Source organism: Pelobates fuscus, chromosome 2 (genome assembly GCF_036172605.1).
Source record: "Pelobates fuscus isolate aPelFus1 chromosome 2, aPelFus1.pri, whole genome shotgun sequence".
Classification (NCBI taxonomy): Eukaryota; Metazoa; Chordata; class Amphibia; order Anura; family Pelobatidae; genus Pelobates; species Pelobates fuscus.
Window position 1 is genome coordinate 449,075,937 of NC_086318.1, and position 27,759 is coordinate 449,103,695.

Genomic DNA, 27,759 nt, shown 5'->3' on the forward strand with positions numbered 1-27,759 from the left:
GGTTTAAATAAAAGGCGGTCAGGTTAGCTAAGACTGACTGGCTATTTGGTGGTTAATAAAGTTATAGGGTTTAAATAAAAGGCGGCCAGGTTAGTTAAGACTGACTGGCTATTTGGTGGTTAATAAAGTTATAGGGTTTAAATAAAAGGCGGTCAGGTTAGCTAAGACTGACTGGCTATTTGGTGGTTAATAAAGTTATAGGGTTTAAATAAAAGGCGGCCAGGTTAGCTAAGACTGACTGGCAATATGGCGGTTAATAAAGTTATAGGGTTTAAATAAAAGGCGGTCAGGTTAGTTAAGACTGACTGACAATATGGTGGTTAATAAAGTTATAGGGTTTAAATAAAAGGCGGCCAGGTTAGTTAAGACTGACTGACAATATGGTGGTTAATAAAGTTATAGGGTTTAAATAAAAGGCGGTCAGGTTAGTTAAGACTGACTGACAATATGGTGGTTAATAAAGTTATAGGGTTTAAATAAAAGGCGGTCAGGTTAGTTAAGACTGACTGGCAATATGGCGGTTAATAAAGTTATAGGGTTTAAATAAAAGGCGGTCAGGTTAGATAAGACTGACTGGCAATATGGTGGTTAATAAAGTTATAGGGTTTAAATAAAAGGCGGTCAGGTTAGTTAAGACTGACTGACAATATGGTGGTTAATAAAGTTATAGGGTTTAAATAAAAGGCGGCCAGGTTAGCTAAGACTGACTGGCAATATGGCGGTTAATAAAGTTATAGGGTTTAAATAAAAGGCGGTCAGGTTAGTTAAGACTGACTGGCAATATGGCGGTTAATAAAGTTATAGGGTTTAAATAAAAGGCGGTCAGGTTAGCTAAGACTGACTGGCAATATGGCGGTTAATAAAGTTATAGGGTTTAAATAAAAGGCGGCCAGGTTAGATAAGACTGACTGGCAATATGGCGGTTAATAAAGTTATAGGGTTTAAATAAAGGCGGTCAGGTTAGATAAGACTGACTGGCTATTTGGTGGTTAATAAAGTTATAGGGTTTAAATAAAAGGCGGTCAGGTTAGTTAAGACTGACTGGCAATATGGCGGTTAATAAAGTTATAGGGTTTAAATAAAAGGCGGTCAGGCTAGATAAGACTGACTGGCAATATGGTGGTTAATAAAGTTATAGGGTTTAAATAAAAGGCGATCAGGTTAGATAAGACTGACTGGCTATTTGGTGGTTAATAAAGTTATAGGGTTTAAATAAAAGGCGGTCAGGTTAGCTAAGACTGACTGGCAATATGGCGGTTAATAAAGTTATAGGGTTTAAATAAAAGGCGGCCAGGTTAGATAAGACTGACTGGCAATATGGTGGTTAATAAAGTTATAGGGTTTAAATAAAAGGCGGTCAGGTTAGATAAGACTGACTGGCAATATGGCGGTTAATAAAGTTATAGGGTTTAAATAAAAGGCGGCCAGGTTAGCTAAGACTGACTGGCAATATGGCGGTTAATAAAGTTATAGGGTTTAAATAAAGGCGGTCAGGTTAGATAAGACTGACTGGCTATTTGGTGGTTAATAAAGTTATAGGGTTTAAATAAAAGGCGGTCAGGTTAGTTAAGACTGACTGGCAATATGGCGGTTAATAAAGTTATAGGGTTTAAATAAAAGGCGGTCAGGTTAGATAAGACTGACTGGCAATATGGTGGTTAATAAAGTTATAGGGTTTAAATAAAAGGCGGTCAGGTTAGTTAAGACTGACTGACAATATGGTGGTTAATAAAGTTATAGGGTTTAAATAAAAGGCGGCCAGGTTAGTTAAGACTGACTGGCAATATGGCGGTTAATAAAGTTATAGGGTTTAAATAAAAGGCGGTCAGGTTAGTTAAGACTGACTGACAATATGGTGGTTAATAAAGTTATAGGGTTTAAATAAAAGGCGGCCAGGTTAGCTAAGACTGACTGGCAATATGGCGGTTAATAAAGTTATAGGGTTTAAATAAAAGGCGGCCAGGTTAGATAAGACTGACTGGCAATGTGGCGGTTAATAAAGTTATAGGGTTTAAATAAAAGGCGGCCAGGTTAGATAAGACTGACTGGCAATATGGCGGTTAATAAAGTTATAGGGTTTAAATAAAAGGCGGTCAGGTTAGTTAAGACTGACTGGCTATATGGCGGTTAATAAAGTTATAGGGTTTAAATAAAAGGCGGCCAGGTTAGATAAGACTGACTGGCAATATGGCGGTTAATAAAGTTATAGGGTTTAAATAAAGGCGGTCAGGTTAGATAAGACTGACTGGCTATTTGGTGGTTAATAAAGTTATAGGGTTTAAATAAAAGGCGGCCAGGTTAGTTAAGACTGACTGGCTATTTGGTGGTTAATAAAGTTATAGGGTTTAAATAAAAGGCGGTCAGGTTAGTTAGGACTGACTGGCTATTTGGTGGTTAATAAAGTTATAGGGTTTAAATAAAAGGCGGCCAGGTTAGTTAAGACTGACTGGCAATATGGTGGTTAATAAAGTTATAGGGTTTAAATAAAAGGCAGTCAGGTTAGCTAAGACTGACTGGCTATTTGGTGGTTAATAAAGTTATAGGGTTTAAATAAAAGGCGGTCAGGTTAGTTAAGACTGACTGGCTATTTGGTGGTTAATAAAGTTATAGGGTTTAAATAAAAGGCGATCAGGTTAGCTAAGACTGACTGGCAATATGGTGGTTAATAAAGTTATAGGGTTTAAATAAAAGGCGGTCAGGTTAGTTAAGACTGACTGGCAATATGGTGGTTAATAAAGTTATAGGGTTTAAATAAAAGGCGGTCAGGTTAGTTAAGACTGACTGGCAATATGGTGGTTAATAAAGTTATAGGGTTTAAATAAAAGGCGGTCAGGTTAGATAAGACTGACTGGCAATATGGCGGTTAATAAAGTTATAGGGTTTAAATAAAAGGCGGTCAGGTTAGCTAAGACTGACTGGCTATTTGGTGGTTAATAAAGTTATAGGGTTTAAATAAAAGGCGGTCAGGTTAGATAAGACTGACTGGCTATTTGGTGGTTAATAAAGTTATAGGGTTTAAATAAAAGGCGGTCAGGTTAGATAAGACTGACTGGCAATATGGCGGTTAATAAAGTTATAGGGTTTAAATAAAAGGCGGTCAGGTTAGTTAAGACTGACTGGCAATATGGCGGTTAATAAAGTTATAGGGTTTAAATAAAAGGCGGTCAGGTTAGATAAGACTGACTGGCAATATGGCGGTTAATAAAGTTATAGGGTTTAAATAAAAGGCGGTCAGGTTAGCTAAGACTGACTGGCTATTTGGTGGTTAATAAAGTTATAGGGTTTAAATAAAAGGCGGTCAGGTTAGTTAAGACTGACTGGCAATATGGTGGTTAATAAAGTTATAGGGTTTAAATAAAAGGCGGTCAGGTTAGATAAGACTGACTGGCAATATGGCGGTTAATAAAGTTATAGGGTTTAAATAAAAGGCGGTCAGGTTAGCTAAGACTGACTGGCTATTTGGTGGTTAATAAAGTTATAGGGTTTAAATAAAAGGCGGTCAGGTTAGATAAGACTGACTGGCAATATGGCGGTTAATAAAGTTATAGGGTTTAAATAAAAGGCGGCCAGGTTAGATAAGACTGACTGGCTATTTGGTGGTTAATAAAGTTATAGGGTTTAAATAAAAGGCGGTCAGGTTAGATAAGACTGACTGGCAATATGGCGGTTAATAAAGTTATAGGGTTTAAATAAAAGGCGGTCAGGTTAGCTAAGACTGACTGGCAATATGGCGGTTAATAAAGTTATAGGGTTTAAATAAAAGGCGGTCAGGTTAGTTAAGACTGACTGGCAATATGATGGTTAATAAAGTTATAGGGTTTAAATAAAAGGCGGTCAGGTTAGTTAAGACTGACTGGCAATATGGCGGTTAATAAAGTTATAGGGTTTAAATAAAAGGCGGTCAGGTTAGTTAGGACTGACTGGCAATATGGCGGTTAATAAAGTTATAGGGTTTAAATAAAAGGCGGTCAGGTTAGTTAAGACTGACTGGCAATATGGCGGTTAATAAAGTTATAGGGTTTAAATAAAAGGCGGTCAGGTTAGTTAAGACTGACTGGCTATATGGTGGTTAATAAAGTTATAGGGTTTAAATAAAAGGCGGTCAGGTTAGTTAAGACTGACTGGCAATATGGCGGTTAATAAAGTTATAGGGTTTAAATAAAAGGCGGTCAGGTTAGTTAAGACTGACTGGCTATATGGTGGTTAATAAAGTTATAGGGTTTAAATAAAAGGCGGTCAGGTTAGTTAAGACTGACTGGCTATTTGGTGGTTAATAAAGTTATAGGGTTTAAATAAAAGGCGGTCAGGTTAGTTAAGACTGACTGGCAATATGGTGGTTAATAAAGTTATAGGGTTTAAATAAAAGGCGGTCAGGTTAGTTAAGACTGACTGGCAATATGGTGGTTAATAAAGTTATAGGGTTTAAATAAAAGGCGGCCAGGTTAGCTAAGACTGACTGGCCATATGGTGGTTAATAAAGTTATAGGGTTTAAATAAAAGGCGGTCAGGTTAGCTAAGACTGACTGGCTATTTGGTGGTTAATAAAGTTATAGTGAGAAGACGCCACCGTGCATAGGAAAGCATTGGAAATGCTTTCCTATGCTACCGGCTGAATGCGCGCGCGGCTCCTGCCGCGTATGCGCATTCCGCCGATGAGGTCGCGAGGAAGGAGGAGGAGGTGAGCTCCCCGCCCAGCGCTGGAGAAAGGTAAGTGTTTAACCCCTTCCTCTCTCCAGAGCCCGGCGGGAGGGGGTCCCTGAGGGTGGGGGCACCCTCAGGGCTCTATAGTGCCAGGAAAACGAGTATGTTTTCCTTGCACTATAGTGGTCCTTTAAACTCAAATCTATGCACAGAACAAAACAATAACTTCAAAGAGCTGAAGATGGCGCCCAAATTAAAACGGCAAGCAATCAGCAGCAAGAGCAGGCACTCACCCTCCTGCCGACAGCAACGAGCAGGCACTCACCCACCCTCCTGCCGACAGCAACGAGCAGGCACTCACCCACCCTCCTGCCGACAGCAACGAGCAGGCACTCACCCACCCTCCTGCCGACAGCAACGAGCAGGCACTCACCCTCCTGCCGACAGCAACGAGCAGGCACTCACCCTCCTGCCGACAGCAACGAGCAGGCACTCACCCTCCTGCCGACAGCAACGAGCAGGCACTCACCCTCCTGCCGACAGCAACGAGCAGGCACTCACCCTCCTGCCGACAGCAACGAGCAGGCACTCACCTTCATTCTGACAGCAATGAGCAGGCACTCACCTTCATTCTGACAGCAATGAGCAGGCACTCACCTTCCTGCTGACAGCAATGAGCAGGCATTTACCTTTCTGCTGACAGCAATGAGCAGGCATTTACCTTTCTGCTGACAGCAATGATCAGGCACTCAGCCGCTTCCACCTGCAGTTCAGGCTCACTCAGAAGCACACATAGCCCCTCCAGCAATTTACAGTTGTCAGCAACTATGTGTGCAATAGGGACCCAATCCATGTATCCAGCCAGAGTGTTAAGGGCAGCCACAGCAACACGACACAAACTCTGACCCTGAAATGAAGTTGCCTGTTAAAAGGGCTAAAATGTAAGGGGGTACACAGGGACAAGCAAAGCAAAAGGTTTTCAGAGGAAACACAGGCAAATTACAGCAGCTTGGCCAATGGCAGAGGTGGAACAAAGAAAGGGGAACAAAGTGGAAAAAATAAAACTCAAAAATCTTGACAGAGTGAGAGAAATGTCAAGGAATGTGACAAAGAAGATGGGTGGTTTATCTAGAGGTTAATTAGAAGAAGAGGTGAACACAATGGGAGCAGAAAATTAGCAAACAATGACGGGAGAATATCGAAGAAGGACAATCTGATTAATCTTACCTTCTGCCCAGTGTCATTCTTTAAAAAAAAAAAAAGAAAGAAAGAAAAAAAGACAGAAATAAGAGTGAGAATGTACTTTTACAATGCACTAATTGAAATAGTAACCAGTACATTTTTTATCTGAGGAAGAAGTGTGGGTATTTACATTTCCCACGAGAGGGGTCTGGTCTACAATCAGCCTGCTTTAACATATCAAAGCTAGTGCACACTTTTTCTACAGTAATTGCCACCCATCTAATGTCAAGCACCAACTGAAATGTAAAGAGCAAGAGACACACACCAGATGTTGGTATTGAGTTACGTTCTCCTGCAAAATGTTCAGCATGAAGGCAAACAGTTTATCCATATTTTGCATCATTGTCAGATGAATGTCTCTGCGGCGCTGTGGAGGCAGGGTATGGAATGTCACTACATCTTCAGCCAGACGCAATAAAATAAACATAACCAGCTCCGTCTGCACTTCCTGAAATGATCACAGAAGAAAATGCCGGTTAGTATCTGGTGTAACGGACTAGGTAAATCCATCCAGGCCTGTCTTTGTTTATGGGACACAATAGAGAGGGAGGAGTGGTTTGGTAAGTATGCTTCAGTGCTGGAAATTATACATTAATTTGGATTTTAAATAATTGGGTGTAGACTCGTAATATGGACATTTCATGTATTGCCCAATGAAGATATAGTCATTGTAAGATTGGGGTAAGCAACATATGATATAATACTGCCCAGTAATATAGGTGTAATGTTTGACCAGGCTGTGAACCCATACATTGCACCTAATGGTTTCTATGATCCTCACACTTTCCTGCCCATTTACATGCAGAGTCATCACATACAAGCTCCAGGTTTGCAGACTCCTGGTCTATTACAAACATGTCCCATGGGTTTAGGTGTAAATGTAGAATTTCTTAAACTCATTCGGAAATAATCTCAAACCAACAGACAATCTTACTGTGCAAGGAAACTGCACCATAGAAAGAGCGTGTTTGAGAATTTGATGATCCAGATACAGTTTCAGGTACTGTCACAGATTCAATCTTACATTCATGCCCAATCGGTTAATTTAATAATCAATTTCTCATGTTAGAATATTCAAACCATCTATTATATTATGGCATGATATTTCCATTATTAAAATAATAATACCCCTTGGTGGTTAATTTGGATTATAATTTCAGCTAGAAAATGAATTTCTACGCTCTTCCAGTATCTGGAAATACAGATCTTTATTGCCATTAATATATTTATTAACTGATACTTTTCAGAATTTCTTAAACCCATAATATTTATATGAAAAAAAACTTTTCAGGAGTCAATTACAATAGCTTTAAATCTAGGTCCTTAAAAAGCTGTATTACAAAAGCCTTAATCGGATTCAAATTAGAACAATCCCACCAAATATGTTTTAATATTACATCTCCAACATTGGTTTGAGTAATGAGCTTTAAAGGACCACTATAGGCACCCAGACCACTTCAGCTCAATGAAGTGGTCTGGGTGCCAGGTCCATCTAGGGTTAACCCTGCAGCTGTCAACATAGTTTCAATAGGGTTAATCCAGCCTCTAGTGGCTGTCTCATTGACAGCCGCTAGAGACGATTCCGCACTTCTCACTGTGATTTTCACAGTGAGAAGATGCCAGCGTCCATAGGAAAGCATTGAGAAATGCTTTCCTATGGACTGACTGAATGCGCACACAGCTTTTGCCGCGCATGCGGCAGATGAGTCAGAAGAGGGATGAGAGTCCCCAGCACTGGAGAAAGGTAAGTGTTTAACCCCTTAACTCCTTTTGAGCCGGGAACTTGAAGGAGGGGGGACCCAAAGACCCTATAGTGCCAGGAAAACGAGTTGGTTTTCCTGGCACTATGGTGATCCTTTAAATTTACAAAATCTAGTGGGAACTAGATACCATCTATTAAGGATTTTATAGTAATTTTCTAATATGTTTGTACAATGTACTGATTCTCTAAGATGGTCCATAGAATCTGTCCATAATTGATGAGAAAAATAATAACCTAAATCTTCTTCCCACTTTATAATGGTTTTTGTTTTAACTTCAGGAGTAAATTTGTTGATGATCTGTCTGATTTTAGAAGATTTTTAGGACTTGACCCATAAAGAACTGTATCTAAAGGAGACTAGTCTACCAATTGCATTTTTGTAGAAAAAAAAATATAATAATTTGTAATTCTTAAATATATGTCAATTTTTCATTGTTGGGCAAATTATATTTTTGTTGCAGATCTAAAAAGGTGTGAGGAGATATATTAGATCCTAAATGACGACTTTTTACTATACCTTTTTCCAACCACTTTGTTAGGTTGAGATCTTGTATGGACAGTTTAATCATTTTAAGTGGGGCTTTACAAGAATTTTGGTTTTGAGCATAAAATAACTTTTTTATAGGGTCAGTTGATTTAAATATTTGAATATTTGATTATCGAGTTATCAATTTCTAGATTTTTAAACTATTTATTACCTAGCCAAACTAGAAGAAAGGGATCTATCTTACCACATTGCTCCTTCTCGAACTTATACCATGTTTTCTATCTAGATTTTATGCTTCCCCAATCTAAGAAGAACAAGAATATTAGGGAAGGACAATCCCTCCCTCTCGTAGGTGTGTTGACATTATTTATTAAATCTCGCTTTTTTATCAGACCACACAAAGGAGTAAAATAACTTATTGAAGAGATTCAATATATTATTTGGTACTCTTAATGGGATCGTACGAAATTTTTTTTTCCAGTTTGGGCACCAAGTACGCCTCTATCGTATTTAGTCTGCCCATCCAGGAACGTATTGTATTTCCCCATTTTTAAAATCTGATCTTTCAAGTTTATTCAAGTTTCTATGTCGAAGTTAAAATTTAGTTCCAAGATAGTTTATAGATTGTGAATCCCAATTACATTTATATTTTAGCTTAAGTAATTTTACTTGGCCTTGGGTTAAATTTCGGTGTATTATTTGAGTTCTTTGTAAATAAATTGTATAGTTAGAGAAGCGGCTAAAGTTATCTATGCATTCCATTACAGAGGGAATAGAGTGAGAGTTAATATTATATCATCTGCAAATAGCGTTATTTTTTGCTCACTCTCTCCTGTTAATATTCCTGAAATATTTTTAGATTCCCAAATATATGCTGCTAGAGGTTCAATAGAAAGAACGTACATCAGAAGGGCCAAAGGTCACCCCTGACGTGTACCGTTCCTAATGTCAAACCAGTGTGAATTCAAGCCATTACCATATACTTTTGCCTTGGGATTAGTGTATGAGCTAGATCTTTAAAAGTACCCACAATTCCGAATGCTGTCAATATTTTATCTAAAAATTGCCAACTCACACTGTCAAATGCCTTTTCGGCGTCGACAGCAATGAAAACAGTTGGTCATTTTTCCTTATTAATCTTCAGGCTTATATTGGCAATTTTCCGAAGATTATCACCTCCCGATCTTTTCCCTTACAAACCCCGATTGATCGCTGCTTAATAATTCCGGGATGACTTTGCTTAGTCTATTTGCTAGAATTTTGAATAGTATTTTTATATCCAAGATTATAAGGGAGATCGGGCGGTAGTTGGTAACAAGGTTTATATTGTTTGCTGGTTTAAGAATAGGCAATATTGTAGCACTTAACTCTGGAGAAATGCTTTTTGCAAGAATTAATTCAATAATACATTAAGAGACTGGAGAGACAGCATGTATTATGGTCAACGTATATAAAGATTGGAAGATTATGATACATGCCTGTGTATGTCTTGTTACTATTGTCTCCTTATAACAACATTGATGTAATATATACATGTTATTTACAAGATGTTATATGTTTTTATAATTGAAAAGATAAAAAAAAAAAAAAATCGTGTTTGGCCACTGAGAACTCTGGAAATCTCTATGAGGAAAGTCCAGTGTCTCCATGCAGAGGGTGGAGATGCTGAACGGCACACTGTGCAGCACTACCCCAGGAAGCACTTCCAGTGGTCATCTGAGGAGTGGCCACTGGAGTTGTCCCTAGGGGGCAATGTAAACACTGTATTTTCTCTGAAGAGGCAGTGTTTGAAAATGCCTGTAGGGAGTTATTATACTCACCAGAACAACTACATTTAGCTGTAGTTCTGGTGATTATAGTGTCCCCCTTGAGTTTAACCATGCGGTAAAATGAGTTAGCATCGCAGCCTCATGCAAATTATATATATCCAGATAGGACACCCCTCTGTCTTTTTTTATGAGTATATTATAGGCCATGGGTCGTCAACCTGGTCCCTACCGCCCACTAGTGGGCGTTTTGGGATTCCAGGTGGGCAGTAGCAGAATCCTCCCTCCATCCAGAGAGATGAACGCTCTATTAATCTCTCGCACACTCAGTGGTAAGCAGGAAGTGAGAGGTTGCAGATGCGAGTGCATGAAAGCGCGAGCGTGTGTGCCTGAATGCGCATGTGCGCCCATATTCTGCGCGCGTACGCACATACAAACACGTGCGCTTGTGAACAAATGTGCAACACGTGGGTAGAGGAAGGGGAGGAGTTGGAGTAGGAAGGGGGATACATGATAGCAGGGAGTGGAGTACTTGGAAAATAGGAGAAAAAAGGAGCAGAGTACTTGTAGAATAGGAGAAAGAAGGAGCAGAGTACTTGTAAAAAGAGGAGAAAGAAGGAAAATAAAAAATATAAAAAGGAAAAGGAGAGTATTGTTGTTGGCTAATAATAATAATAATAATGAGTGGGCTACCTAGCTCAGCCTTCCTGCTGAGCATTGCTATAAGGAAGGTGAAAAAAAAAAAGAAAGAAGGGGGGGGGGGAGGGAGATTGAGGAGGGGAGCTGACGCACTGGTGAGAAATCATATTATGAACAAACAGAGAAATCGTCTGAATATCACGAAAGAGGAGACCTTCATTTGTTCCTTACGAAAATCAAACCAGATATCAAATATTTAGTCTCGCAGCATCAACCTCAAGGATCTCATTAATCACTAGGAAAGGTAATTTCAATTTATTTTATTGTTTTCTCATTAAACTTTATAAAGTTAAAAACATTATAAACACGCATTAAGTAGAAATAAAAAGATAAATGTACGAACATTTTTTTTTTTATATAAAAAAACCTCCTTTCTAAAAAAAAATCTGCACTTGCGCGAAAACTGGTGGGCGGTAAAGACATTTTTCCATCAAGAAAAATGCATTAGTGGGCGGTAGGTAGAAAAAGGTTGACTACCCCTGTTATAGGTAATTCTAGTTGTTTTTTTACCCAACAATATATATTCTCCAAACATTGTTTCAAATTTGACCAATATTCTATAATTCACGCTGAGAAGGAATAGTTCAGAGTAAATAAAGAATTTTAGGGAGAACATATGCGGTAACATTGATGTGTCCAAGCCACAAGATTTCTAAGCCTCTGCGAGAGGAAAGATAACCTAAGAGTGTTTTAAGCATTTCTGAATAATTAAGATCCACCATATATGTAACACTAGGGGTGATTTTGATGCCAATTAGTCAATAAAAGTTTTATTCCAGTTAAAATGAAACGGTGATTTTAAATCAGACAACGTTTCGCTAGAAAGCCATTTAACCAAAATCAGAGCTTTATTAATGTTAATTTTGTAGTTTGAATAGTTACTAAATATATTAATGGCAGCAAAAACATCCCAAATTGACTCAGAGGGATTTGTAATGGATAGGAGGACATCATCCATACATAGAGTTATTTTACATATATTGATTGCCCATCATTGTTATTACGGATCAAAATGGCCAAAGGTTCAGTTGAAAGTATATAGAGCAGAGGGGCCCAAAGGGCAGTCCTGACAAGTCCCATTTGAACTTTGCTGTTGGATTAGTGTGTAGGGACATCATTTTTTTTATTAATTGAGACAGTTAGACCAAAATGGTAAAGAACGAAATGTTAGAAATTCCAACTGACTCTATCAAAGGTCTTTTCGGCGCTAAGGGCCAAAAGGGCTATGCCCGTTTTGGATCTATCAACTCCACTAGGAATGCTTACTATCTATAGGGTTCCTCGATTGCTTCTCGTGGATAATTTTTGGAATTCATGATTTTAATTAGCTATAATTTTTTTAGAGCATTTTTATATCTAAATTGATTAATGATATGGGTCTGTAGTTGGATGGCATAGAAGAATATTTTCCTGTTTTTAAGATAGGGAATGCGCACATGCATTAAACCTCTCTTTAGGAAAGCATTGAAAATGCTTTTCAATGCTTTCCTATGGGGATTTTAGCGACGCACAGCGTGAGGACATCCAGCGACGCTCTAGCACAGAAAACCTGTGCTAGAATCCCGGAAGTGTCCTCTAGTGGCTGTCTAGGTTTCCCTTACATCAAATTTCTCACCACTTATGCCTCTATATAGAAATCATGTTTTGACCTAGAAGGCAACCCCAAGACCTCTACAGCTTACACCATCCAGATATATTACATATTTCAGATTTTATCACAGTTGGTCAGGCAAAAACACAAGCGGTACTTGCTGAATAGGCTTCACTTACTTGAAGAAACTTTTTCTAAGATTAGAAACTAAAGAACTTTATCAGAAGTATTGGTAGGACATCTGGGAGGCCAATGCCAAACTTTCTACAAAACTCTTCAGTGGAACTTCATGCTTGAATGCCTACATCAAATGACTCATCTGATACATGCCAAAGGAGTTGCGGCCAAGCTGGAACATACTATCATTATTATTATTATTATTGCAATTTATATAGCGCCAACAGATTCCGTAGCGCTTTACAATATTATGAGAGGGGGGATTTAACTATAAATAGGACAATTACAAATAAACTTACAGGAAACAATAGGTTGAACAGGACCCTGCTCGATCGAGCTTACATTCTATAGGAGGTGGGGTGTAAAACACATTAGGACAGGAATTTGCAATCAAATAAGGTGGGCTGCCCTTTAGGAGAGGGCAAGAGACAGGTATGTGAGGTATTGGTTAGTCTTGGAGGCCATAAGCTTTCCTAAAGAGATGGGTTTTAAGGCACTTCTTAAAAGATGCAAGACTAGGGGAGAGTCTGATGGCGGTAGGCAGGCTATTCCATAGGAAGGGAGCCGCCCGCGAGAAGTCCTGCAAGCGCGAGTTGGCCGTACGAGTGCGGACAACGGACAGGAGGTGGTCACGGGCAGAGCGGAGAGACCGAGAAGGGACATACCTATGGATCTGTGAGGAGATATAAGAGGGGCTAGAGTTGTTCAGTGCTTTATAGGTGTGAGTTAGTACCTTGAATTGACTCCTATAGCATACAGGAAGCCAATGTAAGGACTGGCAGAGGGGTGAGGTGTGAGAGAAACGACTAGAGAGGAAAATCAGTCTAGCAGCAGCATTCATTACAGACTGTAGGGGTGCAGTACGGCTTTTGGGAAGACCAATCAGGAGAGGGTTACAGTAATCCATGCGGGAAATTACTAGAGCATGGACAAGCTCCTTGGTAGTATCTGGTGCAAGAAAGGGGCGGATGCGGGCTATGTTTTTAAGATGGAATCTACAGGATTTGGCAACATGCTGGATGTGAGGCTCAAAGGTGAGACCAGAGTCAAGTATGACGCCAAGACATCGCGCTTGCAAGGATGGACTGATGTTGGTACCACAAACTTGAAGGGAGAGCGAAAGAGGAGGATCAGTATTAGGAGGAGGAAAGACAAGGAGCTCAGTTTTTGAGAGATTGAGTTTCAGAAAGCGGGAGGACATCCAGTCAGAGATGGAAGAAAGGCAAGCAGTGACACGTTGCAGGACAGCAGGGGAGAGGTCCGGGGAGGAGAGATATAGCTGGGTGTCATCAGCGTACAGGTGGTAGTGGAATCCAAAAGAGGTAATACGTTTGCCAAGAGAGGCAGTATAAAGAGAAAATAGAAGGGGACCAAGGACGGAGCCTTGGGGGACTCCAACCGAGACAGGGCGAGGGGAGGAGGTATCATTAGAAAAGGAGACACTGAATGAGCGTTGGGAGAGATAAGAGGAAAGCCACGAGAGGACAGAGCCACAGAGACCAAGCGATTGAAGAGTTTGAAGAAGGAGAGCATGATCAACGGTGTCAAAGGCCGCTGAGAGGTCAAGAAGAATTAGTATGGAGTAGTGGCCTTTGGATTTAGCTGCGATTAGGTCGTTAGTGACTTTGATAAGGGCAGTCTCTGTAGAGTGGAGAGGGCGGAAGCCAGATTGAAGGGGTCAAGGAGAGAGTTGGAATTGAGGAAATGAGACAAACGGGTAAAGACAAGTCTTTCCAGAAGCTTTGAGGAAAAAGGGAGCAGGGATATGGGACGGTAGTTAGAGAGGGTGGATGGGTCGAGGGATGGTTTTTTTAGTATAGGTACTACAGTGGCATGTTTAAGGTCAGCAGGGACGATGCCAGAAGAGAGCGAGCAGTTGAAGATGTGTGTTAGAGAAGGCACGAGACAAGTGGAGAGAGATCTGATAAGGTGAGATGGGACAGGATCGAGCGGGCAAGTGGTGGGGCGAGAGGAGCAAAGAAGAGCAGCCACCTCTTGGTCAGTAGCTGGGGAGAATGTCTGAAGGGTAGGAAAGGCATTATCTATGTGTGGTTGAGAAACAGAAAGGCAAGGAGGGGAGAATTCTTTCCTTAGCTGTTCAATCTTGTCAGTGAAGTAACATGCAAAGTTATCAGCAGTAAGGTTAGTTTTGGGGGTGGCCACAGCAGGGCGAAGAAGAGAATTAAAGGTGTCAAAGAGACGCCTGGGGTTGCGGGAACATGAACTAATGAGAGAGGAAAAATAGGACTGTTTGGCAAGGGCAAGGGCTGCATCATCAGAGGTGCAATTGCCCCAGTCTGCTACCATATTGTACACAGGTGGAATTGTGGCATTCTCAGACCATGGATAAACCCATTCATCTTTAACAGTGAACATTTCTCCTCAGCAGATTCTGATGAACTCAGCCAAGGAGGCAGGGTGGGAACAGAGCCAAACGCAGCCCTTGCCGACAACCACTAAAGCCACTTCCGTGTCACTGACCGAATAAAGCTTGGTCACATGACGCCCCCATAAGAAAGCACCGACTCATTGCTTTCCTATGGGGAAGTTTTGATGCTCGCACAGCACTCACTCCGCATGTGCACCAGATCCCCAATGCTCCTCTACCTGCAGCACTGTATTGGACCAACATGAAGGGACCATGCCTTCTCGATGATGTAGCAGGAGAAAGAGCGATAAGAAGTGCCAAGGGAGCCGAAATACTGAAAAAAGGGAAGTCAAAAGCTTTATTTTAATAATTTTTTTGGGGACACACTAAGGCATTAGGGATATAGGTTTGTATTCCCAATACTTTAGGTTCTAAATGATGTTGCCATCTAGTGTTGATACAAGAAATATAATATATTATTGCTACTCTGTTATTGTTATATTGTTGCAATTGTACCTATACATTTTTATGTGGCTTAAGGGAAGATTTTTATACTTTGCAGTTAAGCATGTGAGTAGGTTTTTTATCTTTTTTTTGTTGTGCTTTATGCTCCATATTTACGGTGTACCCTATTGTGGTTATATATATATAGTTAATACAATGTTAAACAAAAGTCTGCACACCAGTCAAGCCATAAGACTGGCTTTTCCCACAGAAATCCCATAACTGCAGCAATGTTACAACCGCAAAGAATTATGGGCAGGCATATGCAAATTAGTTTAACAAAGATTTGTATATGCCCACCCAGAATCCTTTGCGGTTGTAACATCGCTGCAGTTATGGGATTTCTGTGGGAAAAGCAAGTCTTATGGCTTGACTGGTGTGCAGATTTTTGTTTAACATTGTATTAACTATCCACAGACTTCAGGTGGAAGGGGTTTTCAATCACAATTTTTCCCCACCATAACGTATTTGGATTTTCCTTCCCAAGCCTCAATATGCAAACCAGTAACCAACCTCATGCTGACGAGTTGCATTAACAACGTAACAGCAGTCCATGAGTGGTTCACTGGCTTTGTATCTTTTCCTATATTGTGTTTCAAGCTGTTGTATACAGCAAACACAGATTAAAAGGAATCCATGTTTAAAATGGAATGAGGCGGGGGCGGAGCTAGCAGCCATACCGAGAGGCCGTACATGCACTGAGCTCCGTGCAAATAAGCCCCAAATACGGCGAAATACAGCGGAAAAAGTCAATCTGAGAGCACTCCTGGACACAGCAAGGCCGAGAGTATGGGGCGACGCAACAAAAATCCAAGCCGGGTAGATCCCCGGCTACCGCAGATATCGGTGATCTCCTGCAGAGGCCCCAGACCACGCAGAGGCCTACAATGGTGATGCAGATGGAAGACAGGTTCAACTCGTTTAGCAAGGCATCCGGGTCAGAGGAGGATGACTATGGCGCCCAGGCGCCGACCAAATTGACCCACTTACCTGCAAAGCCACCGGTTACGGAGGAGGCTCTGAGAAACAAGCTTGGGGAGCTACGCCGCAATATTGCAGCGGACATCAGCACGTTCCGCGAGGAAATAAGCGGAGTGTCGGGCAGACTACAAAATACAGAGCTAAACACGGCCGCACATGAGACCAGGCTAGCGACAGTAGAACAGCAACTGCTAACCCTGCAAAAGGCCCACCAGCAACAGCAAGATAAGCTAATAGCTCTAGAAGACAAACGGCGTTGGAAAAATGTCAAAGTCTGCGGCCTACCTGACGCAGTGGAAACCACAGAACTACCGCACCTATTCCGCAGGCTGTTTAGCACTCTCTTCACAGCTAAGCAGGCCAAATCTATGCCACTGGATAGCTGGCATCGGATCTCCAGACCAACGACAAGCACCCCAGAGGGTGGAAACGACGTGATCATCCGCTTCCAACAAGGCAGAGATCGCCTCGCCCTCATGGCAGCCACACGCAACAAAACCCCCCTCCACTTTGAGGGCTATTCGCTGACCTCCTACCCCGATCTCTCCAAAGCCACCATGAACTGGAGAAGGTCCCTGCGCCCCCTAATCAAAGAGCTCTTATCTCACATATCTGTTTATTTACTTTAAAAGCTTACCGTTATAACTCTCTTTGTACTGCTCATCACATGTGATAATAGTATTGAACCTCTCATTATATCCCTCTATACACCACCCCAGTTGCCCCCCCCCCCCCTTTTCCCACTGTAGAACTACTAACACTATCACCCTAAGGGTAAAGTAAGGGGGATCCGGCCTCTCTATCATGTACCCAGTACACCAGTCTTGATATAGCTCTCTGGTATTTGAGGCATCTAAAGCACCCTGCCTTGCACACACATAGATATTTTACATACCCACGGCGGGAGCTGTATATTCATAAACTACCAGTTTCACTTGTTACCTATAATAGTCATGTACTATATTAAAAATGTGCCACACTACCAATGCCACTAATTGTTAAACTATGTTGATTACCGACTTGCACATGCTGTGGCAATGCAAGCTCTTCTGTATTGATCAAGCACTGCTAAAATAAAGATTAAAAAAAACAAAAAACAAAAAAACGGAATGAGGCAAAAATATGATTCTTTGCTAAACTAATTTGCATATGCCCAGAATCCTTTGCGGCTGTAACATCGCTGCAGTTATGGGATATCTGTGGGAAAAGCAGGTCTTATGGCTTGACTTGTGTGCAGATTTTTGTTTAACATTCTATGAATTAACAACAGACTTCAGGTTTTTTTTAATCTATATTATTTTTATGAGGATACCTCCTACAACCACGACTATAGGAAGAATCAGCACTACACTTTGTCCTCAGGTGGGGATCATTCCGCCCAGGCACATAAGTTGGAGCTGTATTGAAGCTCCATAAAAGTGACTATTTAGGCGCTGCACTAATCTTCTGTTTTACCCAGCTTTTAATCAGACGAGAGACTCTGCATTTTTTTGAGCAATCTAAACACTGCCTTTTCTCTGCAAAGGAAGCAATTACATTGAAGAGTCAACATGGACAGGCTATAGACACCAGAACCACAACATTTAGCTGAATGGCACATGACACCGTAGTGGTTCTGGTGACTAATGTTCTATTAACATACTGTAGTTTACTGTAGCTACTGTGCGGAATCCCTCCCAGCTGTTATGTGAAGATAAAGGATCCATACCCCTTGCTTGGTGAGCGCTTCCAGCTCATTCAGCATGTCCGGCCAGTTCTGAGGCCACTCTCTCTTTATCATTTCCACTATGATGCGGGCAAACACGTCCTTAATATGGGCTTCCTCCTCAAGCACAGAGTTCATCCCCTGTAGGTAGATGAAAAAAAACAAAACAAAACAACTCTTAAAAGCACAATTAACATGATTAACAATATTTTTGGCCTAAGCAACAACGTGTATATTAAGGATTTTTCATGCCATTACCACATTTCCCAAAAATTAAGGAACGTCAGGAAAATAAATACGTATTAAATATAACACAAATATGTATTCCCGACCCTATAGCATTAAAAAAACATTTAGGGTCTCTGCCGCCTGCCCCACCCCATAAATAAGTTTTAAAAAAACACCTTTTTTCCAGCATTACATGGGTCAACAGATGCTGTGCCGCCCCCGACCCGCCTCCTTGGCTGACATCTTCAGAATCTTGATTATCTCAGGCAAGGAGACGGGGCAAGTCCAAATTCCTTCCTGGCCAATCAGCATCTCCTTATAAAGATACATTGATTCAATGCATCACTATGGGGAGTGTTCAGCGTCTCCACGCAGAGCGTTGGGCATGTGCAGCACTATCACAGGAAGCACCTCTAGTGGCTGTCAGAGGAGTGGCCACTAAAGGTGTTCCTAAAAGCTAATAAAGTTTCATTCTTCATGTTTCCAGCAGGATTTAGAGGATACATATCTAAATAGAAATGTTGAAAGTGAAGGCAGTAAAAGTGGTGACCCCCAATCTGGGTGAGGGACTTCAGTGTACTAGTGCATGGTGGCCCCAATTTTAGGGTTAAACCATTGCCAAACAGTTTAAACTCTGAAGCTAAGATGGCACCTAGAAACACCCATCCGCATAACTTCAATTAATTAATAGCAGGGATTAATTTGGCTTAATTGGGTTAGAAGTTAGTTCTTTGTTAATTCCTCTGTTCATCACTGAATTCACTATTGAATGAAGGAGGACTGAGCTGAGTGAAATCAGACACATTTGCTAAAGCAAATTCCGAGTTAAGTGAATCGTCGCTACAGTTTTCCTTACATTTGATATAAGTTCCATAACACTGTACTTCAAACACAACTTGTCTTCACTGGACATATTATTCCACCGAAACCTAAGGAGATAAGAATTAACAGGAGAGCACAATGTTAAAACTGAAAAAAATACTTATACTTATTAATAAATACATGAAAGGAACTTTAATTCTGAGCAGCTAAAAAACAAAAAAAAACACACAACACTCCAGGCACCATATAAACTTCATTGCAATTAAATTGGTGTGGAGCGAGGAAGTACTGGGCGGTGGCTCACATGAAGGGGTTAAACTGTCAATGCCCAATCACCCTGTCCCTGTATTTCAGGTCAATGAGAATGTTAGAGGGAAAAAAAAAAGTATGTTTCGGGGAGGGGGGGTCGATCGTCCACAATCTCGCCCATATCTGCGTCCACTCACACAATCGGACATTCAAAGATCCTCCAAAAGACGCAGGAGCTATACCCCCCACCAATGGATGCCTTTCTTTCTCCAAAAAAATGCGCCCAAGTCGAGACGCAGGCCTGGGGCCTACACCACACGAGAGATCCCAGACTTGGGCACCCTGCTCGGCGGAGTTTATGAGCACTGGGAGCTTAAATACCTGGCCCGACCACAGTCAGAACCCGAACCAGTGGCCCAGATGCCTACCATGGGACGGCGCTCCCAAAAGCCGAACCCTCCGTCCGACCATAAAGACATCGGAGCCATGCTCCAGAAACAAGCGCAGACCAAGATGGCACGCGCAGAGAAAATCCCTGCTGCCTCAATGGCCACATTACCCGAGCAACATGACTCACAAGAGTCATGGCTGACACACTCAACATGCAACAAGCACCAGCAGGGACCACGGAGGATTCCAGTCCCACGAGTATGCATGATCTGAAAGTTGTACTACATGACTTTAACAAGTTACTCGCAGCAGAACTTGCAGTACTAAGGACAGATATGCAAAACACCACTGACAGAGTGCGAGCTACTGAAGAGGACATTATAGACATCCATGCTGGCCTCTCAAATGTACAAACTGAGGTACAACAGCTTACCAAATCACACCAAGCGCTCTCCCTACAGGGTACATACAGACACAACAACGTCAAAATCCGTGGCATACCGGCCACTGTCTCACTCGACGAACTGCCTCATTATGTGAGACGGCTGTTGGCGAGTATATTGCCCCCGGCCATGGCAAAGAAAATTGCTACGGACAGAGTGAACATAATCACCTTCCCTACCAGGTCCTCACTCAATACGAACCGTGATGTCATACTGCGCTGCACCACATCCCAAGATAAGGGACAAAACATGGCAGCCCTGAGGAGCAAAAGTACCGATGGGGAGCACCGAATTCCTCTTAGTGACCCACCACAGAACAACCCACACCCTCACCTCTCTGGCCAAGGCACCATCACTCCTCACATCCCTGGGACTGGCTATAACGACGTCCGCTCTGACGCCACCACTCAAGTCGGGGCCTGGAACCCCGCTACTGTCACACCATTCATCCAAAGAGCTGGAGCTGAAGATCGCCCTGCCACCTGACTACACGTGGATGCCATGCTAGCTTTACTGTTCCGAACCGAGAGAAGCCAGGAACATACCGCTGCAGTCAGTGCTCAAGTTTATGTTATTTCTCTTTATCAATGCCTCATTGCTATCTCGGTTTAAACTTTCTGACTAGTTCCCCACAAACCTTAATAGGGGCCCATTATATAAGCACTTCTACCAGAAAAGTAATGTTCTCTGGCAAGACACCTTACCCCCCATCCCCTCCCACGTTTAGGGGTACCTAACAATGCAAAGTGCTTAAGCAAACCTAAACACATAGCCAGCGCATTACCACCTCCAAGAATACCTTATCAAGATCAGCAGTTCTCTCTGAACACTTTGCACCACTTCTCCTCAGTGATTAAATTACAACACGTAAACTCTCTGGCACACCCTGGTACCAACCTGTATAACCGGCAGACCCCCCAATAGTGAGTTTCATTTCCCTTCTTCACTCCTTCCTACTAACTGAGCTTTACCTTTTGAATTTATACCAATCCTTTTGTAATACCCCACAACGTATCAAACTCTACGAATGCACCACACGCACCGTCCTCTTGATATACGTTGCTTAAACATATCTATTGTTAAAAACATGTATGCTATTTCACCATGTCACGTGAATGTCTAAGTTGCAAATACGCATTTCGCTGTTGTGGCATTGTCGTTATAATTTTATTACTTCTCTGGCACAGAAAAATAAAGAATGAAGAAAAAAAAAAAGTGATGTTTCTTTTTTACTCTTATTTCTTAATAGGGAGTTACTGAGAGCACTGAGCAGAAGCAATCGAGCACCAGCTTGCCAATTTTAGGATTAAAACCTTTTTTTTTTTAGCCAGCACTGCTAATTCAATGAGAGCCAACAAGACTAGTACCATCTCTCCATCTCTATGGACAGAAAACCAAGGCCCCTATTCATGCAGCAAGGTATCCCTTGCAAATCGCTGCATCTCCTAGATATGGGTTCCTGCTATCTAAACACTGCATTCTCTTAAGGGATCGAACAATTATCGGTTTTACCGATATTCGGTATTTTTCGGCAATATCGGAATCGGCCAATTCAGATACCGATATTGCCGATAATACCTCCTAGGACCGCCAGGCTCATTACAAGCCCGGCGGTCCTGGGGGGGCAGGCAGCAAGCGTTTACTCACCTCCCACTGGGAGCTGGAGGAGCTTCTGGGAGGTGAGTAAACGCTTGCTGCCCACCCCCCCCACAGCTCAGCCAATGCCACTGGACCATCAGGGAATACTATATCCCCCCTCCCTGGCCAGGCAACAAGCAGGGAGGGGGGGCAACAAAATATAAATAATAATAATTAAATATAAAAAAAATAAAAATAATAATTTAATAAAAAATGCCCCCTCACACACACACACCCCATTATATACACATACACTACACAAACACACTGTGTATATAAGGCAGTGTGTTTGTGTAGTGTGTTTATATAATGCACACTACACAAACACACTGCATTATATACACACACTATACATTATATAAACACGCTACACAAACACACACACTTTGCATTTAGTATATACAGCACTTTACACACGCACACTGCATTCACTTTACGCACACTACTTACACACTACACAAACACTTTGCTTTCATTATATACACATACTACACTAATACACACTGCATCCACTACACACACACACAACACAAACACACACTGCATCCACTACACACACACACAACACAAACACACACACACACACACACTACATCCACTACACACACACACACTGCATCCACTACACACACACACACACTGCATCCACTACACACACACACACTGCATCCACTACACACACACACTACACACACACACACTGCATCCACAAAACAAATACACACAGCTCCCCTGTCTAAACACACTGTATCCACTACACGTGGCATGTATATTTTGTGCATTTACCTTTAGAAATAGTTTTTTATTTTCCAAAATGGTAAATATACAGAATATTGGCAAATTATATCGGCTATCGGCCTGAAAGTTCACAGAATATCGGTATCGGCTCGAAAAAAATCAATATCGGTCGATCCCTAATTCTCTTCATTGCAAACCTCACTTTCCTAACAGATTAGAGCATTCTTAACATTATTAGCGATTTGCTTCCCAGATATTAATGAGAACCTTACAGAACGCCTTCAGTCAGAACATTTCCTAAAGTGGTGTGCCTCGTTTACAGACTAACAGCTTTCTAGTACAAGAGACCATCTGCCGCTGCAGGTGTGTGACCGCAAGTTTCCTAACTGTGAGTGCAGCATAGAGAGGAAACCATAAGTCTATTTCTTTAAGGCGTATTGGAAGTGTCTGAAACCACAAAGGGGTGAATTTGCACACGTTCTATTTAAAGTAGAGAGAGCTAGCTTAATGACAGCCATTGATAACTACACAGGTAAAATGCATGGGGACAGGCTATTCTGCTAATATTAACCAGCCACCGGCCGTGCTCCCCTGTCCATAATAACCAGTCACCGCCATGCTCCCCTGTCCATAATAACCAGTCACCGGACGTACTCCCCTGTCCATAATAACCAGTCACCGCCATGCTCCCCTGTCCATAATAAGAAGTCACCGGCCGTACTCCCCTGTCCATAATAACCAGTCACCGCCATGCTCCCCTGTCCATAATAAGAAGTCACCGGCCGTACTCCCCTGTCCATAATAACCAGTCACCGCCATGCTCCCCTGTCCATAATAAGAAGTCACCGGCCGTACTCCCCTGTCCATAATAACCAGTCACCGCCATGCTCCCCTGTCCATAATAAGAAGTCACCGGCCGTACTCCCCTGTCCATAATAACCAGTCACCGCCATGCTCCCCTGTCCATAATAAGAAGTCACCGGCCGTACTCCCCTGTCCATAATAACCAGTCACCGCCATGCTCCCCTGTCCATAATAACCAGTCACCGGCCGTACTCCCCTGTCCATAATAACCAGTCACCGCCATGCTCCCCTGTCCATAATAAGAAGTCACCGGCCGTACTCCCCTGTCCATAATAACCAGTCAACGCCATGCTCCCCTGTCCATAATAAGAAGTCACCGGCCGTACTCCCCTGTCCATAATAACCAGTCACCGGCCGTGCTCCCGTCCATAATAACCAGTCACCAGCCGAGCTCCCCTGTCCATAATAACCAGTCACCGGCCGTGCCCCCTGCCCATAATAACCAGTCACCGGCCGTGCCCCCCTGCCCATAATAACCAGTCACCGGCCGTGCTACCCTGCCCATAATAACCAGTCACCGTCCGTGCTACCCTAACCAAAATATCTACGCAGTGGCTGTGCTTGGATTATGGCCTATTCCTGAGCCAGGCAACATTCGTAACTACAGATGTTTTGGATTACACCTCCCATAATGGTTTTTTTGAGTATAGATGTAAGAGCATTATGGGAAATGTAGTCCACATTATCTGGAGTGCATAAAGTTGCCTACCCGTGCCCTATTTGAACCCAAGGCAGTTCATATTGCATTCTTACATATATTACAATGTATGGCATTTAAGTGAACTTATTATGACTAGGTTTGTCGTTTTTTTAACCATCTGGTTTGACAAATGTAACAATTCAAGGACACTCCATACTCCAAAAGCACTTCAGTTTACTGTAGTGTTTTATAGGTGAGCAGTATTCAAACCTAATTTTAAAAAGTGTTGATTTCTATGAGAATAGAAAATAAATTAGGAAACATTCCCCGGCTGAGATTTGCTGCGTACACAAACACACCAGTGAGAAGCCTCTGACTGGAGATTTCCCTATGAAGTCTCTTCAGGGGAAAAAGGAGAGGGCTTGGTAAGGCTGCAGTAAAGGAGAGGGCTTGGTAAGGCTGCAGTAAAGGAGAGGGCTTGGTAAGGCTGCAGTAAAGGAGAGGGCTTGGTAAGACTGCAGTAAAGGAGAGGGCTTGGTAAGGCTGCAGTAAAGGAGAGGGCTTGGTAAGGCTGCAGTAAAGGAGAGGGCTTGGTAAGGCTGCAGTAAAGGAGAGGGCTTGGTAAGGCTGCAGTAAAGGAGAGGGCTTGGTAAGACTGCAGTAAAGGAGAGGGCTTGGTAAGGCTGCAGTAAAGGAGAGGGCTTGGTAAGGCTGCAGTAAAGGAGAGGGCTTGGTAAGACTGCAGTAAAGGAGAGGGCTTGGTAAGGCTGCAGTAAAGGAGAGGGCTTGGTAAGGCTGCAGTAAAGGAGAGGGCTTGGTAAGGCTGCAGTAAAGGAGAGGGCTTGGTAAGGCTGCAGTAAAGGAGAGGGCTTGGTAAGGCTGCAGTAAAGGAGAGGGCTTGGTAAGGCTGCAGTAAAGGAGAGGGCTTGGTAAGGCTGCAGTAAAGGAGAGGGCTTGGTAAGACTGCAGTAAAGGAGAGGGCTTGGTAAGGCTGCAGTAAAGGAGAGGGCTTGGTAAGGCTGCAGTAAAGGAGAGGGCTTGGTAAGGCTGCAGTAAAGGAGAGGGCTTGCTAAGGCTGCAGTAAAGGAGAGGGCTTGCTAAGGCTGCAGTAAAGGAGAGGGCTTGGTAAGGCTGCAGTAAAGGAGAGGGCTTGGTAAGGCTGCAGTAAAGGAGAGGGCTTGGTAAGGCTGCAGTAAAGGAGAGGGCTTGGTAAGGCTGCAGTAAAGGAGAGGGCTTGGTAAGGCTGCAGTAAAGGAGAGGGCTTGGTAAGGCTGCAGTAAAGGAGAGGGCTTGGTAAGGCTGCAGTAAAGGAGAGGGCTTGGTAAGGCTGCAGTAAAGGAGAGGGCTTGGTAAGGCTGCAGTAAAGGAGAGGGCTTGGTAAGGCTGCAGTAAAGGAGAGGGCTTGGTAAGGCTGCAGTAAAGGAGAGGGCTTGGTAAGGCTGCAGTAAAGGAGAGGGCTTGGTAAGGCTGCAGTAAAGGAGAGGGCTTGGTAAGGCTGCAGTAAAGGAGAGGGCTTGGTAAGACTGCAGTAAAGGAGAGGGCTTGGTAAGGCTGCAGTAAAGGAGAGGGCTTGGTAAGGCTGCAGTAAAGGAGAGGGCTTGGTAAGGCTGCAGTAAAGGAGAGGGCTTGGTAAGACTGCAGTAAAGGAGAGGGCTTGGTAAGGCTGCAGTAAAGGAGAGGGCTTGGTAAGGCTGCAGTAAAGGAGAGGGCTTGGTAAGGCTGCATGTTTTCATTAGGATTAGATCTATTAAACAATTATTTCTTTTCGGGGCATTGGAGGGTTTCTTTAGAAGTCCCCAACACTTTAAGACTACTTTGTTTAAATAAAACATATGTTCTCTCTCTCAATTCTCAGATTGCCTGTCATTCCCTCCGAGCTGCTGCTGCTCTCACACAGCACGTGTGCCTTTGCCTTCTTTCCCCTTACGGGTATTGGCTGAATTCATCAGGAGAGACTCGCACACAGGAGGGTTGCCCTGATAACAGGCATGCAATTGAAATCAGATTGGATTATGCATCCAGATGGCCAGCTCCAGCGATTTTAATAGTTCACATAGTGGGTAATGATATAGGTGTGAAATCCGTTCATTTATTATGTGTTTTAAAGAATGTTTTTCTATCACTTCGTCAGTTATTCCCTTTAACCATTTTCGTTTGGTCAGAGATGGTCCCACTCGTGTTACTGTAAGAAAAGGTGCTGAGAGAGTACATAATGTCATTTAGCTAAGGTCTACATTTTTCCAGCTGCTGGATAGTTTCCCAGATATTTGAAATTAGATCAGAAGGCCTGGTTCTGTATGGTAAGGATCAGGCGAATGTTTTAATACTAAACAAGAGTCCCCGGCAGCTCATCACATCGGTGCTGCTATGCCTGGTGAGGAGGTTTCCAAAAATATGAATTGTGTTGGCACTCTATTACTGGGTGGTGCAGGTATTAGAGGTATCCCCCACGAAGACCTCAATAATATATACAAAAATCCATTACTTTAATACCGCACTCGTATGCATGAAAAAGAAGAAAAAGTCGCTATTCAATATGCAAAAAATGGAATTAATTTATTGGAATTAGTTATATGAACCAATTCATGAACGTCAAGTAAATCACTACTGTATTTATCAAGTCATCTATTGTATACTGGTGATGATCTTATCAATTCATCTATGGTACATTTAACAAAATTCATAGTATATACATCCCAGGATATGTACAGCTATAGATACAACATATATGGAGTTTGTGAGTTTATAAATGTTCAGGTGGATCCAGCACTTAATACTTCTCTTTAGTTGAAAAATGTAGGTAAAAAAATAAAAATTTTAAAAAATTTAAAAAATCAAAAAGAATTCAAAAAGATTAATAAAAAAAGAGAAAGATGCGAAAAAAATACGAATATTTGAATGTTCACTGTATATGTCAAAAAGCGTTGCCACCTGGAGCTATTCAATAGCAGCAAGATGTCCAATGGCTGTTGGACGTATAGAATGTAACACCAGTGTCCCTCAGTCTGGAAACCAGGATGTGCTCCAAATACAACCCGGACTGTATTGGCAAAGTCAATTCTCCGACAGTGGCTGGGCATGTATTACTCCTCGGCTGCTCTCACTTGCGTCGTGCGGTGTGTGTGTAATCCCCTCCGTCCCCCCCATGTTCCTGAGGTAAGTAACCCCCCCAGACCCTTCTTTAGAGTTCAACTGCTGGAATGTGTTTTAAGATGAAATGGTTATAGTGACTACGTGTCCCTTTAATAAAAAGCGCATTCTCTTGGATGCCCATTGTTTAGTATCCGCTTACTTACTTGATTACGTGCTCTAGAACCTGTAGGCCAAAATGTCTGACGACCGGGAGTTGCATCTTGTCCGCAAGTTTCAAGCCACAGGGTACGCACAATGGGCAATTTTCTTTAAAGTCTTCACAAAACTGTGGGAAAGGGAAGTTAGAAACAAACACTTACACATAATGGCCTCTAAATATTTATACACATCCCACACATTAACGCAAACTGGAGATGGAGGAGTAATAAGATTAGAACTGAATGACTGGTGATAGGCTATCAAGGATAGGAGCACCGGTGGGCAATGACAGGGAGCGACAGAGAGAATGGCAAGTAGATCATTAGAATCCTCGCAGCTCACTGACTTTGAACATTATGTTGAAATTCCCCCATTCTGCCCCGATACAGACTGCAACCCCCAATGGATATACCCAGAACTTTGAATCCTCGAATTTGCTCCTCGCTTAGTCAGATATACATCAGCCGCCATGCTCCAGATTCATCCCTCATTCCTGAAATGTATCCTATGCTCCAGATATAATCCCATTATTC

General features: G+C 42.3%; 1 protein-coding gene across 2 annotated transcripts in view; it reads right to left on the reverse strand.

Moving 5' to 3' along the window:
- The window catches only part of XPO5 (exportin 5), a 170,825-nt gene that overhangs the window by 138,008 nt on the left and 5,058 nt on the right, over positions 1-27,759 (reverse strand). Inside the window, exons 2-7 of one of the 2 annotated variants that reach the window (XM_063444186.1) lie at positions 27,232-27,353; positions 19,008-19,080; positions 17,927-18,064; positions 6,149-6,331; positions 5,869-5,886; positions 5,363-5,548 (exon numbers count right to left, since the gene is read on the reverse strand). In XM_063444186.1, the coding sequence (XP_063300256.1) occupies positions 5,363-5,548; positions 5,869-5,886; positions 6,149-6,331; positions 17,927-18,064; positions 19,008-19,080; positions 27,232-27,353 (720 nt within the window). The remainder of the gene's footprint in view (positions 1-5,362; positions 5,549-5,868; positions 5,887-6,148; positions 6,332-17,926; positions 18,065-19,007; positions 19,081-27,231; positions 27,354-27,759) is intronic. The other variant, XM_063444187.1, reaches the window with a different exon arrangement.